This window comes from Amborella trichopoda, chromosome 12 (assembly GCF_054954075.1).
Source record: "Amborella trichopoda isolate Santa Cruz 75 chromosome 12, AtrichopodaSantaCruz75HAP2 v2.0, whole genome shotgun sequence".
Taxonomy (NCBI): Eukaryota; Viridiplantae; Streptophyta; class Magnoliopsida; order Amborellales; family Amborellaceae; genus Amborella; species Amborella trichopoda.
The window spans coordinates 39543597-39563857 of NC_142347.1; the positions used below are offsets into that span (position 1 = coordinate 39543597).

Below are 20261 nucleotides of genomic sequence, written 5' to 3' on the forward strand. Positions count from 1 at the left end.
GATTATTGATTTTGTCCGTCACAGTCCTAACAGGTCTATGATGAGCTTGGGACTTATCTTGGGACCATCATGGACTTGCTAGGTCCATGATGGGTCTTCACGGACCTAATAAGTTTCTTAAGCCCCAAGCACCCACTTGGGAGATTCTAGGGGGATTGGGACCATCATAGACCTAATAGGTTTGTGATGGACCATCATGGATGGGATTTTGGGTAAAAAAAATAAAACGAGAAAATGAGTGTGCGCTTAAAATTAAGGAAATTATTTTTTGAATTATTGAAATGGATATTTTTTATAGTATCCCTTTATGTTTTTATATCCATGAGATTGAAGCAATGTCCATGTAATCAAGTCTCTTGGTTATCATTTTTGTGGTTGATTTTATGTAATACATGTGCTGTTTTGTGGTGCTTACATAGTCTAGTAAATTGCAATCTCCATTGCATGAAAAAAATGGAATGTTGGTTTGGCGCATGATGCTTCCTTCAGTGTCAATTCAAACGTAATTGAGTTTATTCTATTAGTTCATATCATGTATATGTTGATGAACTGAATGTAATTAGCCCATGCCTGTAGTCTTCTCGTGGTGCTTCATTGAAATTTTTAGAAGTTCACTACTGTGAAGAGCCAAAAGTTAGACTAATCCATCCACCTCTGTCTTATAACACGAGTTGTTCAACCATCGCACAGAATTTACTCTTCCGTAAAGGGAATCCTGCTATAAATGTAGAGAAAGCATTCAGCAATCACAGGTGTTATACTTGACAATCACAATCCTGTGTAATATATTTTTAGTGTAATAAGTGTTTAAAACGTAGGTGATTGTCATTTCTCAAAAAAATAAAAAAAAACGTACATGATTGTGAAATACTGTATGTGTTGCATCCAATGGTTTAAAAACCGGATCGGTGACCCGGATCGGGCTTTTCAAAAACTGATCCGGATCGGCGAATCGGCGATTCGGATCGGCGAATCGGCGGTCCGGATCGGAATCGGGTGAATCGGTCAGAATAAAGCTTCAAAAAAATCCGAAAATTTTATTAAAATTCATTATAAATATTGTTTTTTAGGAATTCAATAAAAAATGAGGGTACTCCATTAAGAATTTTCATGTTTTTGGATGAATATGCGAATATTGATATGTTCTTTCCCTGCATGAACCGCCATTCAACATTTAATTTACATCACACAAAAGGATAAACATAGAATTATCATGGAATAAGTATATCAACATACATGGACTACAATAAAGCATAAAATTAATAACATACGATCTAAAAATAAAATGATAGACGACGTTGTTGTTCTTCTTGGTCACGTTGGTGCCATTGATTGAATTCGTTTGACAATTCATTGATTCGATCTAAAAACGAATCATCGATATTAGCGGGCGTCTGACTATTCCCAAATCCCTGAGTGTTAGTGTTTTGTTGTGTTCCCAGTCCAAAATCCCCGAAGCTTGTCCATCCTTCATGCTCACCTGCACTGTCGTGCTCATCCCTACACTGTTGCTGTTGGGACTCGATATGTGAATAATATGGCTGGGATAGGGTGGCCTCAGAATCATCATCTCTCTCATTTTCTCTTAGACCCCCTTCCCACTCTCCCTCATTAGGTGCAATATCATCGACATATTGTGGATACATTGGCTGGCTGCTTCCTCTTTCATGCCGCTCATCAGTTTCTTCAATATCTTCATCACCGATAGCTTCAAGGAACGCTCTCTTGTGCAACACTGGCTCCTCCTCTTCGACTACCCATCGGTCTGCTGTGTCTGTGACAAATATTGTGTCTAAGTCTATCGGCCCATAGTCTTCAAGCTTCCTTCTTATTTGTCGCTCTCTGAGGTTTAAATTATAATGAACGTAGACTAGTTTATGAAGCTTATCAGAAGCGAGTCGATTCCTTCTAGTAGTGTGCAACCATTGGAACGTACTCCAGTTGCGCTCACAGCCAGTAGCAGAGCATGTTTGGGAGAGCACCTTGATTGCTATCCTCTTTAGGTGAGGTGCATCAGTACCATATATCTCCCACCATTCAGCTGGATTAAAATGTAAAAAGCATTGTAAGGGCAAGAACAATTCATAAGATTAAATATATGAATAAACAAAATATTAGCGAGGGGATAACCTGGATCCATCATAGTTCGAGAATTTCTGGCAAGTCTAGTTCCGAAGGATCCTATAGCATCCCTATACATAGCAAGCTAAAACAAATATATTACGTTTTAGTGCATTATTCCTCACAAATATAACAACTCAATGAAGTTCTTACCCGAACATTAAATAATACCTCTTGTATTGCTGCTACTTGGTTTCGATGGCTTCTCTCCAACCTTGCAATAATGTATCTGACCCCTTCCATAATCTTGTGGGGTTGTTCAGGTGTCAAATAGAAAAATTTTGGGTTGAAGTAGTAACCTAAAAAATATATAGGTAGAAAAATGTCATTTACAATTTCATAAAAAAATGATTTAAACTGAAACATTGTAATGATATAAATATATATTTACCAGCATAATGAATTGGATGTCCGAATTTGGTGTTCCACCTCTTTTCTATAATCTCGATCACTTTGCTAGCAAAATTACACTTCTCCCCAATAGCTGATTTCGCCCTCTCAATACCTTCATAAAGGATACCCATGGTAGCTTTCTTATCAGCATCCACCATTCTTAACACCGTGACCAAAGGGGCAGTGGCCTCTACAACACTGGAACATCGAGACCAGAACAGCCTATTTGAGATTATGTTATCCACTTTTACACCGGTACTGGACTTCGAGAGGCGGTCATTTAACCACTCTTCACAAGTAAACAATCTCTTTAATGCACCTTCAGATTGTCGAATGGAGTCCACAGCTAAGTAATCGGTCGCAAAGCGGGTTATGGCAGGCCTGATTATCTCTTTTTTCCTAGAGTGTTCTCTAAACAGAAATAATATTTTCGAGTGGTTGTATATAAATCTCGACACCAACCTTGCTTCATCTAGAGTCTCCTTCACAATTTTGATCTCACCGATTTCCTCTAACATAAGATCGATGCTGTGTGCAGCACACGGGGTCCATACTAGATGCTTCCTCTTATCCATCAACTTGCTGCCCGCAGAAACACATGCACGCGCATTGTCCGTAATAAACTGGACTACATGCTTATCCCCCACCTCCTCCACTATCTGATCATATAGTCGTACGTAGAAGTTTGCATCCTTCTTCGTCCCTGATACGTCTTTGCTAGACAAAAAAGCTGTACCTTTTGGGGAATAGGCCAAGAAGTTTAAAAACTCCTTTTTGCTAACTTTATTCAACCAACCATCACTCATGAGAGTAATTCCTGTCCTTGGCCAACTCTGTTTATATTCTTCAATCCACTTTTTAACTTCCTCTACCTCTTCGTCTAATATTGGCCCACTGAGCTCATATGCCGTCGGGGGTTTTACCCCGGGCCCGGCTCTCTGGATTGCACTAACCATAGGTGGAAAATATGGGCTATTGGCTGCATCAAAGGGAATCCCTTTATCGTAGAACCATTTACCAACATATCTCCCTAACATGTTTCTTGTACCTTTAACCATGCCTTTTAAGGTCATCTGTTGTGACTTAGGCTTTGAGAGAAATGGGTCTTTACGACCATGACCTGCAATACTGGCACTCCTAGGTAACTTAGAAACAATTTCTTCAACAACTGATTCTTCTTGATACATATTGCCACCAACCTCTCCATACATATTTGAGCTGGGCCCGCCATACATGCTCGAGCTGGACCCGCCATGCATATCTGAACTAGGCCCACCATGCATATCGGAGCTAGGCCCACCATGCATGTCTGAGCTAGACCCACCAGGCATTCTAAACCCACATTCCCTCTGATATTGTTCATATAAACTCAATCTTGTGGCCATGTCCAGCTCATTATTATATTGCTCTTTTAGGTCATAATTATATTGCTCTTCTGTATCATTCCTGCTTGATGGTGTATATAAACTAGCTATCTCCTCATTCATCCTATGTTTGGCAATTTTTTTACCTTTGCTAGCATTAAGAATTGCCACCATCTGTTTTTTTACATTACTAGGGACACTAGTGCATGCAGAAACTTCTCCCTTAACCCCTGCCAAGTGTTGCTTGAACCTATGTACCCCACTACTTATCACTCTTTGACAGTAATTACAAATAATTTTGTCTTTCTTGTTGGGATCAAGTCTGACCCCATGTTGCCATGCAGGGTCTTCTATAGATCTTGACATGATTCAACTGTTTTAAGATGTAAAAAGTTTAAATTAACCTGACAGTTCAAAAAGAAAAATAATCACAATATGTAGTGATAATATGTTGCGGTAGTTCATGTAGTCATATTCGTTGTTATTTGTTATTGCAAAATACCTTTTTTGACAATAATATTTCGTACATATCAATTACAAACATTTAGAATAATACAAAATGCAAGCTCCAAACATGGCTACAACTCAATTATCAAGAACATACATTTTTTGCATTAAAAAATTAATAATAAAAACAATTCTTTAAAGAGCCGGCTAACATCAGTCATTCCAACTTAAAAATCCATGAACAACAGATAAAAAAAATACAGTTTTGTATTGAAAATATAATAACATGCATTTTTTTGCATAAATAATCCATCAACATACAATTTTTTCAACAAAAACTTTAACAATAAAAATTTAAAATATGGTTTAATACCTCATGATAATTAAAACCTTGTCACGATTTTCACATCTTTTCGGAAAATCATCAATTTTCAAAAAATTCGATCATGAAAAAAAAAAAAAAAAAAATTACAGCAAACTCAAACAATAAAAATTAAAAATTAGGTTTAAATGTTTAATACATCATGATAATCAAAACTTTATCACGATTTTCACATCTTTTCGAAAAATCATCATTTTTCAAAAAATTCCATCATGGATAAAAAGAAATAAAAAAAAAAAAGTACAGCAAATTTTCAAAATATTCGATCATGGATTAAAAAAAAAATTAACAAATTTTCAAAAAGTTCGATCATGGATTAAAAAAAAAAATTCATAAATTTTCTAAAAATTCGATCATGGATTACAAAAAATTCGATCATGGATTACATAAAATTCGATCATGGATTACATAAAATTCGATCATGGATTACATAAAATTCGATCATGGATTACAAAAAAAAAAAAAAACATAAAAAAACAAAAAATTCGATCGTGGATTACAAGAACAAAAAAAAACAATTCCATCATGGATTACAAAAAATTCAATCATGGGTTACAAAAAAAAAAAAAACACAAAAAATTCGATCATGGATTACAAGTAAAAAAAACAAACATTTTGATCATGGATTACAAAAAAGTTGATCATGGATTACAGAAAATTCTATCATGGATTACAAAAAATTCGATCATGGATTACATAAAATTCGATCATGGATTACAAAAAAGTCGATCATGGATTACAGAAAATTCTATCATGGATTACAAAAAATTCGTTCATGGATTACATAAAATTCGATCATGCATTACAAAAAAAAAAAACAAAAAAAAACAAAAAATTCGATCGTGGATTACTAAAAAAGAAAAAAACAATTACATCATGGATAACAAAAAATTCAATCATAGATTACAAAAAACTCTATCATGGGTTACATAAAAAACAAAAAACAAAAAATTCGATCATGGATTACAAAAAAAAACAAACATTTCGATCATGGATTACAAAACATTCGATCATGGATTACAAAAAATTCTATCATGGGTTACAAAAATAAAAAATAAAAAATAAAATTCGATCATGGATTACAAGAAAAAAAAACAAACATTTTGATCATGGATTACAAAAAATTCGATCATAGATTACAAAAAATTCTATCATGGGCTACAAAAAAAAAAAAAAAAAAAAAAAAAATAAAAAAAAAAAAAAAAAAAAAAAAATAAAAAAATAAAAAAAATAAAAAAATTTGTTCTTCACAGAGTCGTTTTACATAAGCGATTTTAACTCAAAAATTCACCTCCAAGTGAATAAATTACATCTAATTGACTATATTTTCTGATAAACAACAATATAAGGAATCAAAAACCTAAATTTTTAACACATTATTTCTAATATATCATGAAAACAAAATCAAAAGGCGGAAAAAAAAAAAAAAAACAGCGGAATTTTTTTCCGCAGACATCTCACTGTTCATATCAAATTTCTTGCTGTAATTGACCAGATTACGTAAAATTAAAAATTTTAAATCATACTAGACACAATAAAGATTAAAAACCCTAATTATTGAACTCATTTTGTTCAAAATATGCCATGAAATAAATCAAATGGCGGAAAAACAAAAAAACCCAAAGTTCTTACCTGTTTTTGTGAACCGAAGCCTTCAATCTCCAAAAAAGTCTGTTTTTCTCAACGATTATCACAAATTAGTAACAAAATCTTTTGATTCACAGCTTTAAGATCAATATGCCTACAAATTTTGAAAGATTCATGCCCTATTTGGCATGAAATTTCAGAAATGGCGGAAACCCTAAACCCCGAATTTTTCTTGATCAAAAAACAACCAATTTTTCCACCATTAAATCGTTAAAAAAGCTGAATAAAGCTGTTTACAGCCTGAAAAACAGATCACGTGCCGAAAAAAACAAAAAAAATGATCAAAAAATGACAAATTTGAAAAAAATCCGTGAAGAACACTGTGCAACCCGTGTTCTTCACGGACTCGCCGATTCCGCACAGTGAATCGGCGAGTCACTGTGCGGAATCGTCCGGTTCTCTCTAGAACCGGACGATTCCCGGTTTTTGAACCGATCCGGTCCCTTTTTCGTGAATTCCGAGTCGAACCGGGCGAGTCCGGTTCGACTCGGCGATTTTTAAAACGCTGGTTGCATCAAATGACCAGATGCATCTTTTATTGTTGGTAGGTTTTATAAGACAGTTGAATTATTCTGTGTCTCGGGTGACTGTAGTAGTCTAGCTATTGAACTCTGTGGCCGGTTATTTCATTCTCTTCCTAATCGAGTATGCAACAGAGTGACGAGTCCTTAGTTTTTATTATCCAATTATTAAATGAGTCTGCAACATTCATCGGCATGTACCCATACTGTTTACCCTCTATTGAAGTAGCCCAATGATGTAACTGTGATTCCATAACCAATTGTAATTTTCTGAAGATACAATTTCATCTCATTTATTTAAATTGCTACTTTTTCCTGCCCATCTTTTCATGCAGCGCCATGTAAAGCACTTGAACGATATTGCCTTTTTTATGTCACCATGTATTTGTTTTATGTCTTCTCTTAAATACTTTGCTATATGCAACAAAATGTATTTGGTATTTTCAAACAGAAGTATGACAAGTCACATTATTGACCATAGTGGTGTCTGAGACACAAATGTGATAGAACAATCCTCACATCAAAGCAAGCAGCGCCATTATGATAGAGAAGGCCAAAAAAGCTATAGAGATGAGAAATTTGTGTGCATGGGGGTTTTTGTAAACCGTCACACACCAATGGAGGGCCATTATTGGAGGCTCTAATAGTGGAGCTCCTTTGTAGGGATAAAAAATGGCCGGGGAATCCTTGCCATGGGCGATAAGCTTTCTTTGTGAATTTAGTGCTAACAACGCTGTGATGCTGTGTTCTCACAAGTTCCTCATTACCATGAGGATTGGTATGCAAGAAGAGGAAGATGTTTGTTGTGTGTGCCTTTGTGAATTTAGTGCTAACAAGGCTGTGATACCGTGTTCTCACAAAGTTCCACTATGACTGTATCTTGAAGTGGCTACAAGGCCATGATTCATGTCCACTATACTGATATATGTTACCACTTTAACGACTTTTCTTTGGAAGTACATTCTTTTCTCCCTTTTTACTCTCTGGTTAATTGTTTCTTTTACTTTTTGATTACATTAATCGTTACTAACATATATTTTGTTTTTGAACAACAATAACCATTTTGTATTGGAACAATCAAACCAAAAGCAAGTACAACATGATGAAATACAACAAACAAACTAAATAACCAAAAAATAGTATAACTCTGTTACAGAATAGTCAAAACTTCAGCTTCAACACCCCTCTTGGCTAACACATTTGCATCCATATTGCTTTCCCTGTAAACATGTCAAAAAACACACACCAGATTCCTGCAATACTCAAACGCTTCATCTATCAACTAATTAAACACCAAAGGAAAACCAAATTTCATTTGTATCCCCCGAATAATATTTAAGGAATCCCCTTCACTTACCACATGTTTATCCATATCCTTAACCTTCTTCACACCGTGCAATACAGCTCTTAGTTCAGCTTCATTTGCTGTAACAATACCCACATGACCATCGAACTTCATAATCACTATTACTTCATGATCTCTAATGATTCCTCCAATACTAGGAGGCATTGGATTCCTAATCACTATTACTTCATGATCTCTAATGATTCCTCCAATACTAGGAGGCATTGGATTCCTAGCAGAACTCCCACCGAAGTTAAATTTACCAATCCTAACAACTCTTGCTAATCTTTCTCCTATTATCAAATGTCAGTTATACATCAAGTCCAACTGGGGTATACCTTTCTATTCTTCTTTTGTTGCTAACAACTCTACTACTAATTCCCTAACCTTTTCTTGGAGCTCAAAAGGTTGGTTTGCTCATATTTTCAAATATTCTAATATAGAAAAACTTTTAAAAGCGTCTATATCCGAAATTGAATAGTGTTTCGCCCCACCACAGACATGCTATGTCCGTGGTGGTTTTGCCGTAAAAGCCGTCACGGATGTATGGAAATTGTAGTGGTTGCCCATGTTTTTTTGCGTGAAAAAATATTACAATGGACATAGTAGGTCTGTTGTGGTCTTCCAATCCATGTGGTCTGAAAATCGGACGGCGTTGAGCCTATAGGTGAAAATACTGTTTATTTTTGCCCAAAGGCATTCCGTAGTGGCTTCCATATATATATATATATATATATTGTCACACCCCAAGAATTTACAATACTGATATTCTTGAGATGTGACAGTCAAAACAAAGCAATTTTAGATATCTACCATGCATTGAATCAAAATCAAAACCCCGTTTTACTTGTATTTATTTTTATTTTTAATTATTTGAAATTTTAGGATCATTATATAAACTCTGTTCATAACTAATATTAACATAAAGGTCTAAACATATATACATCTCTTGACAGGAAAAATTCTTCACAATGGCGAATTCTTACAAGGTAACAAAAGAAAATTCAAGCACAACTACAATATCTTCCAAAGTTGATCCTGACGAGCACTCAAAATGAAACCGCAGTTATCCTGAAAAAAATGTTTACCATTGTTTGATGAGTTTGACTACTCAGTAAGTGATCATCATAATCCCAAAAATAATCATGGTTGAAAGATATCAATATTTTCAAAATGTTAATAGAAATGCATCAACAATTTCACTTTAAAAAATGCATAATTAAGTATAATTCGAATAATTGAAATGCGTATAACATTTTAACGGCAGTGTATAAGTTAGAGGATTTCACAAAATACCCTATTGGCGTCCCAAGTAGGTCACGTATATACCCCATCAACGTCCTGATACGTCCACTTAATCCCTATCGGCGTCCTAGATAGGTCCACTTAATCTCTGCAGATCCACTTATACTTCACCGGTGTACCGTATGAGTCCACTTAATCCTTATCGACGCATCAGATAGGTCCACTTATACCTTACCGGCGATCCGGATGAATCCATTTGTATACTTAAAGTATTTCTAAATCTCTTTAAACATTCGAAAGCAGCAATATCATGTACTTAACATATCACTGTAATTATTGATATAAATTTCACTGAAACCATTAATAACAATCACTGTCATTAACATTTAAAAAATACCCAGTCAATTATTTTGGGCTCAAATTCAGAAAGGTAGTAGTTCGTAAAGACATTCTAGCATAATTACCAATCTAGTATGTATAAAAAAACTCTTATAGAAATCCAAGAATACATAATTATCACAATTTATGGGATGTCAATTCGCAAAATAAACATTTCACAGACAATGCTATAATCAAATGCAAAAATATCAGTTTTCAAATAATAAGGCAGTCATTTGCACATGAATTTTACAATGTCTAAATATTCAAAAACAGTAGAAAGAAATCTCACAATTTTACTAAAAACAGAAATATCACATTTATTTCTAATAATTTTACAGTATCTAAAATTCTGTAACAATAGATAATAAAAATAAATTTATTTCTAAGAATTTACAGCATTTAAAATTTCTAACATAGATAAAATATCACAATTTTATTAAAGAGATTATTTTTCGAGACAATGAGGTCACTTACAGTTGCTCATCAGATTTGATGCATTGGAACCATATATAGGTCTGGACCTTCAAAATGGTATACGAGATTCAAGGTTTAGAGTCCCTAAGCTTTACTTTGTACAGTTACTGGTCTCGCCTTTTTATTTTCTTTGGAGGAACTAACCCTTGTCGGATGGTCAAGCCCCTTGAAATTGCCAACTACATGGCTGATGTAAAAATTATATAAGCAAAGGAAGACCTCATTCCTAGGCTGTTAAAAAGGGATGGTCGGAAAAGGACTACTCCAAGAGAAACATCATAGCGTGTTTTCTTGTTATCCTCAAAACTCATACGTATATAAGGGATATAAGGGAGAACTTTTTTTTTTTTCTAATGATTTACAATATTTAAAATTCCTAACAGTAAATAAAATTTCACAATTTTACTAAAAGTTTATTTTTATTTTTTCAAAATAATGAGGTCGCTTACACATAAAATTTATCGCGCTTAAAATTCATGATAATAAGCAGAAGTAATTATTTCATTTCATTTTTAAAAAGAACAGATTATTTTTCAAGATAATGAAGTCACTTACCTAAAATATTTGAGAGGGAGCTTCCGATAAAAATTCGGCTAGAGAGAGAAGCTCACTTGTTTGTAAGAGGGAGAGCGAGAGTGGAGTTCTGTAAGGCGACGCCTTACCCTTCACCCTATTTAAATATTTTTAAACGCCTCCACCTCATGTATGAGGTGTAGCGTAAATGTCCCTTTAACACATGAAAACCACGTCCACTAAAGGAGGTGGCAATGCAACAAAGCTTAAACCAAATGAAGGTAAAAGCTTTTGAAAGTAGTGATCGTCCCTAAGAACCATCATCCTCATATGGACCATCACTTATTAAAAGTTTATTTATTTTATTTATTTTTTATTTTTTTTCTTTTTTTTGAAATTTTAGGATTATTACATTATTCCCCCCTTTAAAGAAATTTAGTCATCTAAATTTGTGTACTTGATTACTGAAAATGATTGGGATATTTTTCTCTGATTTCATCTTCTCGTTCCCAAGTCGACTCTTCTTTTGAATGGTACTGCCATAATATACGGACCAAAGGAATCCTTTTGTTGCGTAACACTTATACCCTCTTATCCAGTATCAAATTTTGTTGCTCAATGAAGGATATGCTCTTCCTGATCGGTAAAGGTTCATATTTCAAGATATGGGATGGGTCGGGCTGATAGTTTGGTAGTGATGATACATGGAAGACATTATGAACGTTTATCAATTCGGGTGGTATGACAAGTCTATAAGCGACACCTCCGATTCTTTTCAAGATTTCAAATGGTCCGATGTAACGTGGGCTCAGCTTTCCTTTCTTGTTGAATCTCATAATGTCTTTTATTGATGAGATCTTTAGAAAAACTTGATCACCTTCTTCAAATTCAAGATCTCTTTGTCGGTTATCGGCATAACTCTTTTGCCGACTCTAAGCTGTCTTGAGTCTTTCTCGAATTAATGCTATCTTATCTGTGGTTACTTAGACAATTTCTGGCCCCAAAAGCTTTCTTTCACCAACCTCGTCCCAACAGATGGGTGACCTGCATTTCCTTCCATACAGGGCTTCATATGGTGCCATCTGAATACTGGCATGAAAGCTATTATTATAAGCAAACTCAATCAGAGGTAAATGGTCATCCCAGCTTCTTGTAAAGTCAATGACACAGGCCCTCAGCATATCTTCCAAGGTTTGGATGGTCCTCTCCGATTGTCCATCAATTTGGGGATGAAAGGCAGTGCTAAAGGTGAGTCTCGTCCCCATGGCTGACTGTAGCCTAGCCCAAAATTTAGAAGTAAACTGAGTATCCCTGTTTGATACAATACTGACCGGAACATCATGCAACCGCACTATTTCCTTAATGTACAACTGGGCCAGTCGATTACAAAGTGTAAGTCGTGCGAATCGGTAGAAAGTAGACAACTTTGGTCCGCCGGTCCACAATGACCCAAATGCTATCATGTTCTGAATTTGTTCTAGGCAAGCCAGAGATAAAATCCATAGAGATGTGCTCCCACTTTCACTCTGGCATGGGTAAAGGCTGCAACAACCTAGCGGGCCTTTGATGCTCAGCTTTCACTTGCTGGCATGTTAGGCACTTAGACACAAATAATGCTACCTCTTTTTTCATATTATTCCACCAAAAGGTTTTCTTCAGTTCTTGATACATTTTAATACTTCCGGGATGTATCGTATAACGAGAGTGATGTGCTTCTTTCAAGATAGCTTTCTTCACACTCTCATCATTCGGGACACAAACCCGACCTTTGAATCTTAGCAAATCCTCAATACATATAGAGAATTCATTTCTCTTTCCCAGCTTCACCTCTTCTACAATTGTTATAAGCTGAGGGTGTTTCCTTTGTGCCGATCGAATCTGTTGGATTAATTGAGGTTCTGCTTTAATGTTGGCAATCATACGTACCACACCATTAATGGACGAAGCTGGATGCCAATCCACTATTTCCCCTAACAATCTCATTTCTTGGATCATTAGATGAGCTAAGACTCCCATAGACTTTCTACTTAGAGCGTCGGCCACAACGTTAGCTTTTCCTGAATGATAATGGATTGTACAATCATAATCTTTTAAGAAATCCATCCATCTTTTCTGCTGTACATTTAAATCCTTCTGAGAGAAGAGGTATTTCAAGCTCTTATGATCTGTGTATATTTCGAATTGCTCACCATATAGATAATGCCTCCACATTCAAAGTGAATACTAGTGCAGCCAGCTCTAAGTCATGAATTGGATATTTTTCTCAAATTCTTTCAACTGTCTGGATGCATATGTCACTACTTTCCCATATTGCATTAATACACAACCAAACCTTTATGTGAAGCATCACTATTAATAAAAAATCCCCCACTCCCCTCAGGAATAGTTAAATAGGTGCTGAAGTTAATCTAATTTTTAGTTCTTGAAAACTCTCCTCACATTCACCTATCCACTCAAATTTGACATTTTTCTGTGTCAATCGAGTCAATGGGGTTGCGATTCGAGAAAATCCTTCTACAAATTTTCTGTAATATCCTGTCAATCCCAAAAAGCTTCGAACTTCAGTCACATTACTTTGTTGTTTCCAATTAACAACGACTTCAACCTTTGAAGGATCAACTGATAGACCTTCATTTGATATGACATGTCCTAAAAATGTCACTAGTTCTAGCCAAAATTCACATTTACTAAGTTTTGTATATAATTTCTTTTCTCTTAATATTTGCAATACCATTCTTACATGCTTCTCATGTTCCTTTTGATTCTTGGAATAAATTAAAATATCATCGATGAATACCACAATAAATTTATCCAAAAAAGGGCTTAAAGACCCGATTCATCAAATCCATAAATGCAGCCAGTGCATTGGTTAATCCAAAAGGCATGACTAAAAATTCATAATGGCAATACCTTGTTTTGAAAGCTGTCTTGGGAACATCTTCACTTTTAATCTTAAGCTGATGGTATCCAAATCTAAGATTAATTTTTTAAAACACTTGTGATCATTGTAATTGATCAAATAAATCATCAATTCTAGGTAATGGATACTTATTTTTCACTGTCACATGGTTCAACTGTCTATAATCGATACACATTCTCATGGTCCCATCTTTCTTTTTAACAAACAATACTGGAGCACGCCAAGGTGACACACTGGGCCTGATAAAACCTTTATCTAATAATTCTTCCAATTGTTGTTTAAGTTCCCTAAGTTCTGCAAGTGCCATTCTATAAGGTGCATTAGAAATTGGGGCTACCCCTAGTTATAATTCAATAGAGAATTCAATTTCCCCGTCAGGCAGTAATCCGAGCAATTCCTCAGGAAAAAAGCCGGGAAATTCTCGGATAACCAGAGTGATATCCAAATTTATATCTTCATTCCTATCTATTTTATATAGGCAAGAAAGCCTTGACACCCTTTTCGAAGAAGGCGATTAGCTCGAATACAGGAGATTAAATATGGTGGGGAGTCTTCTTTGATACCATTGAAGTAAAATACTGGTTGATTCGGAATACTAAAGGTAACCATTTTCTTGTAACAATCAATACTTGCATGGTATGCAGAAAGCTAATATATGCCTAAGATTACATCAAAATCTTGAATTTCTAGGAGTATTAAATCAACCAACAGTTCCTTTTTTTTTATCTTTATTGCACAGGATTTGTACACTATATTGGTGTCAATTGAATTTCCCATCAGTGTGGCTACCTCTAGAATGTATTCTGATTGTTTTGGTTCTACCTTTAAGTGGCATGCAAAGTGTGGTGACACAAATGAATGAGTAGATTTAGGATCAATCAAAACATGAGCTACTTTTTGGAAGATAATAAGAGTACTTAGTATCACTGATTTTGAGGCCTGAGCGTCTTGCTAGGTGATCGCAAATACTCTTCCCTTCATTTGAGGCTTTTGAGCTATCTCTCCCTGCTTTGGAAGCTGTTGCATCTGTAAGCTAGGACTCTAATCTGGTGCCCTAATTTTCCACATTTAAAACAGGTTCCAGTATTCCAATAACAAGGGCTCTATCCATGCTTTTTCCCACATTTTTTACATGATTCTATTGGGCTTTGAAGTGGCAAGGGCCTTGACTTCTTGTTTGCCCTTTCAAACTATGATCGATTAGATGGTGTGGGTCTAACCTGACTTTTCTGATTTTTCATCTTTTGGTAATCTTCGCAATCTTTTTCGACAATTTGGGCTCGATCCACTATTTCAGCATAAGTTCTCAATTTTAAGACTGATATTCTGCTTTTAATAGAAGGTCTGAGGCCCCTTTCAAATTTTTTCACCTTTCTTGCCTCATTGTTAATCATATGTGGTGCAAACCCGGCCAATTCAATAAACTTGGGCTTGTACTGTGCTACTGTCCGGTTTCCTTGGATTAATTCCAGAAATTCTATTTTTTTTTGTCTCGACTAAAATATGGAAAATACTTTTCATTAAATGCCTCTGAAAATAATTTCCAAGTCAAAGGTTTATTTTCTTTGACCAATACTCCTTTTGCCATTCGCCACCAGTGTTGTGCTTCACCTTTTAACATAAAAATTGCCAAGGCCACCTTCCTATCATAAGGACATTTCATTACCTCGAATATTTTCTCCAATTGCATAATCCATCCCTCGGCTTCTAGTGGGTTTACTGACCCTTAAAAGAAGGTGGGTTCAATTTATTAAATTGTTCGATATTACTCTCACCATTTCCCGTAATTGATTGCCTGGGTGGATTGTTGTTTTTCATCTGATGTTGCATTAGAGCAACCATATTTTCCAAGGCTTTGTGAATTCCTTCTATATTAGCTTCAGTTATTATGGATCTTGACTTCATCCCTGTCTGTACACACAATAAATGTGATTTTAAGTACATTCTTTTTAAATTTCTTAAGAATCTTAAACCTATCGCTCTGATACCATAGTTGTCACACCCCAAGAATTTACAATACTGATATTCTTGGGATGTGACAGTCAAAACAAAGCAATTTTAGATATCTACCATGCATTGAATCAAAATCAAAACGCCCTTTTATTTTATTTTATTTTATTTTATTTTTTTTTGAAATTTTAGGATTATTATATAAACTTTGTTCATAACTAATATTAACATAAAGGTCTGAACATATATACATCTCTTGACAGGACAAATTTACAATGGCGAATTCTTACAAAGTAACAAAAGAAAGTTTAATAACAACTACAATATCTTTCAAAGTTGATCCGGACGAGCACTCAAAATGAAACCGCCGTTATCTTGAAAAAAATGTTGACCATAGTTTGATGAGTTTGGCTACTCAGTAAGTAATCGTCATAATCCTAAAAATAATCATGGTTGAAAGATATCAATATTTTCAAACAGGAGATCTATTAACAGAAATGCATCAACAATTTCACTTTAAAAAATGCATAATTAAATATAATTCGAATAATTGAAATGCGTATAATATTTTAACGGCAGTGCATAATTCAAAGGATTTCACAAAATACCTTACTGACGTTCCAAGTAGGTCACGTATATACCCCATCAGCGTCCTGATGGGTCCACTTAATCCCTATCGGCGTCCTAGATAGGTCCACTTAATCCCTGTAGGTCTACTTATACCTCACCGGCATACCGGATGAGTCCACTTAATCTCTACCGGCGTACATGATAGGTCCACTTATACCTTACCGGCGAACCAGATGAGTCCACTTGCGTACTTAAAGTATTTCTAAATCTCTTTAAACATTCGAAAGCAGCAATATCATGTACTCAACATATCACTGTAATTATTAATATAAATTTCACTGAAACCATTAATAACAATCACTTTCAATAACATTTCAAAAATACCCAGTCAAATATTTTGGGCTCAAATTCAGAAAGGTAGCAGTTCGTAAATACATTTTAGCATAATTGCCGATTTAGTATGTATAGAAAAACTCTTATAGAAATCCAAGAATACGAAATTATCACAATTTATGGGATGTTAATTCGCAAAATAAACATTTCATAGACAATGCTATAATCAAATGCAAAAATATCAGTTTTCAAATAATAAGGCAGTCATTTGCACATGAATTTGACAATGTCTAAATATTAAAAAACAGTAGAGAGAAATCTCACAATTTTACTAAAAGTAGAAATATCGCATTTATTTTTAATAATTTTAGAGTATCTAAAATTCTGTAACAATAGATAAGAAAAATAAATTTATTTCTAAGAATTTACAGCATTTAAAATTTCTAACATAGATAAAATACCACAATATTATTAAAAAGATTATTTTCCGAGACAATGACGTCACTTACAGTTGCTCATCAGATTTGATTCATCTAAACCATATATAGGTCTGGACCTTCAAAATGGTCTAAGAGATTCAAGGTTTAGAGTCCCTAAGCTTTACTTTGTACGGTTACTGTTCTCGCCTTTTTATTTTCTTTGGAGGAACTAACCCTTGTCGGATGGTCAAGCCCCTTGAAATTGTTGACTACATGCAAGAAGTAAAAATTATATAAGCGAAGGAAGACCTCATTACTAGGCTGTTAAAAAGGGATGGTCGGAGAAGGACTACTCCAAGAGAAACATCAAAGCGTGCTTTCCTGTTATCCTCAAAACTCATACGTATATAAGGGATATAAGGGAGAATATTTTTTTTTCCTAATGATTTACAATATTTAAAATTCCTAACAGTAAATAAAATTTCACAATTTTACTAAAAGTTTATTTTTATTTTTTCAAAGTAATGAGGTCGCTTGCCCATAAAATTTATTGCGCCAAAAAATTCATGATAATAAGCATAAGTAATTATTTCATTTCATTTTTAAAAAGAACGGATTGTTTTTCAAGATAATGAAGTCACTTACCTAAAATATTTGAGAGGGAGCTTCCGATAAAAATTCGGCTAGTGAGAGGAGCTCACTGTGCTTGTAAGAAGGAGAGCAAGAGTGGAGTTCTGTGAGGCGACGCCTTACCCTTCACCCTATTTAAATCTTTTAAAACGCCTCCACCTCATGTATGAGGTGTAGCGTAAATGTCCGCCTTTAACACACGAAAACCACGTCCACTAAAGGAGGTGGGCAATGCAACAAAGCTTAAACCAAATGAAGGTAAAAGCTTTTGAAAGTATTGATGGTCCCTAAAGACTATCATGCTCATATGGACCATCACTTATTAAAAAGTTTTTTTTTTTTTTTTTGAAATTTTAGGATTATTACACACATACACATACACATACACACACCCGCACACGTGCACACACACACACACACACACACACACATATATATATATATATATATATATATATATATATATATATATATATATATATATATATATATATATATGGAGAACATTTATATAAAAGTGGGGCTAAACAATTAAATTAAGGCGAACCCATCAAAGAGGTATGCTATTACAAAAAATAAGACAGCCTTAACAACAATTAAACATGCAAAAATATAAGAAAATCAAAGATAAACAAATTGTAGCATTCATCATGAAACATGAAAAAAGGAACATGCTAGATTATTAAAAATAAATGAACATAACAAATAAAACATATGCACATGCATTCAAGTCTAATTGTTATAAAAAATAAGTAAAAATTGATAAAAAATACTACAATATTAAAAAATAATATGACATTTTAAAAAAACAAGTTTTATTAAGCAAAATAAGATTTTTTTTAGAAAAATATAATATTACAATAAGAAAACAAGATAATTAAATAATAGAAAAAATAGTCCCATATTCATCATAAGACATAATTTTATTAAGCAAAACATTTTTTTATAAGAATTGACTTCTCAAAAACTCCTAAAATCGAGCAACATTTTGATTAAATCGTGGCTCTCAATTTTCTGATAATCGAACAAATCAACACAAATGGATTGTAATGGCTTTGATCATCTTTCAAACACATCAAATTTCATAAAAAATGATTCAGTTTTGAAGATTTAATCAAAAAATGATAGAAATTTTAGATCTTTAAAATTTTCATTACATTAAGCAAGAAAAAAATTATGTAAAAAAAAATTACTCAATCAAAAATGAACTTACCTATTTTATTTGAGAGACGAAGCCTTGATAATAAAAAATCAGAACTTAATTTGATCCAAAACTAGCAATAGTTTGATAAAAATCTTCAATTTTGGATCAAACTCAAGTTTTTCAGTAGCAGAGTTACGTGCCAAAAGCGACCCACAAGCTTTTGTAGATAGAACAAATTGAAACACAGATCTGGTAGATGGTAAGATTATCTATCAAACGCCCTAAATTTTATAACAAATGATTTAGTAATGAAGATTTAATTTAAGAAATGGTGTAAATTTAAAAAACAGTGAAAAACTCCATTTCAATTGATTGAAACTATGTTTTTATGGATCTTTCATTCTAAAATAACACAATATGATGATTTACATCAAGAATACACCTAAGAATAGCATGTGTTTTGACCCAGGGAGGAAATTTATAGTAGGGTGTAGTTTGTATAGAGCCGAGGCTTTAAACAATCATATTAGAGCCTACCGTCAAATAGTGTCAAGAAATGTGGCTTCAATATTAGAAATCTTTGTGATAGTTTTAAAAATATATTTTTATATTTATTTATAAAGTTTATGTTGTGCGCGAAAGCTCTAAACCCAATTAATTTTTGGCCAATAAAGTATGAGAAAAGAATTGACAAAAAACAAGCAACAAAAATAAAACAGGAAATAAATAACAGAAAAAAAAAAAAAAACATTAAGATTTACATAGTTCGTCACAATTGTGACTACATCCACGAGTGAAGACGATCGATATTTTTCACTAAATCAAAGAAAGAAAATTACAAAGTAACTTACTTGCGAACCGAAGATTCAATCTCCCACAAAGCCTTCTTCTCTACAATTTTCTATCCCTTCAAAACCCCTTAAATGTTTCCTCTATTTTTCTTTATGCATTTTCTCCCTCTACATAACCTAAAAGAGCACCTATGTAAGGCTAACTTTTCCACCTTTGCTTTTATATCTAGAAGATATTAAGATAACAAAACCCCAAAAGATATACGTCAAACCAATCTTAACTTTTATAACTTTATCAACAACAAACTTTAACTTTATCAGACCGAGGAAACCAATTCTAATTAGGGATTTAAGAATTCAAGATAAATATTAACCGTTTAAAGCTTCATCCGACCTAAGTTAGAGGAAACCAATCCTAATTAGGGATTCAAGAATTCAAGATAAATATCAACTGTTTAAAGAGTGTTAAAAAATAAAGAGTATAAGAGAATAAAACCCCAAAAATAAGTACGTCAAACAAATCTCAACTTTCATAACTTTATCAGCAAGAAACTTTATCCGACCTAAGTTAGGAAACCAATCTTAATTAGGGATTCAAGAATTCAAGATAAATATCAACCGTTTAAAGCTTCAAAAATAGTGGTTATCCGAACTAAATTAGAGGAAACCAA

General features: G+C 33.9%; 1 protein-coding gene across 1 annotated transcript; it reads right to left on the minus strand.

Annotated features, from left to right (window-relative positions):
• Positions 1 to 1182: 1182 nt before the first annotated feature.
• LOC148779583 (uncharacterized) lies at positions 1183 to 5434 on the minus strand. Its single transcript, XM_088853767.1, has 2 exons — positions 2131 to 5434; positions 1183 to 2041 (listed from the first exon to the last, which is right to left on the minus strand). The coding sequence occupies exon 1, from the start codon at positions 4242 to 4244 to the stop codon at positions 2451 to 2453; it is 1794 nt and encodes a 597-aa protein (XP_088709893.1). The 5' UTR covers positions 4245 to 5434; the 3' UTR covers positions 1183 to 2041; positions 2131 to 2450.
• Between the last annotated feature and the right edge of the window lie 14827 nt (positions 5435 to 20261).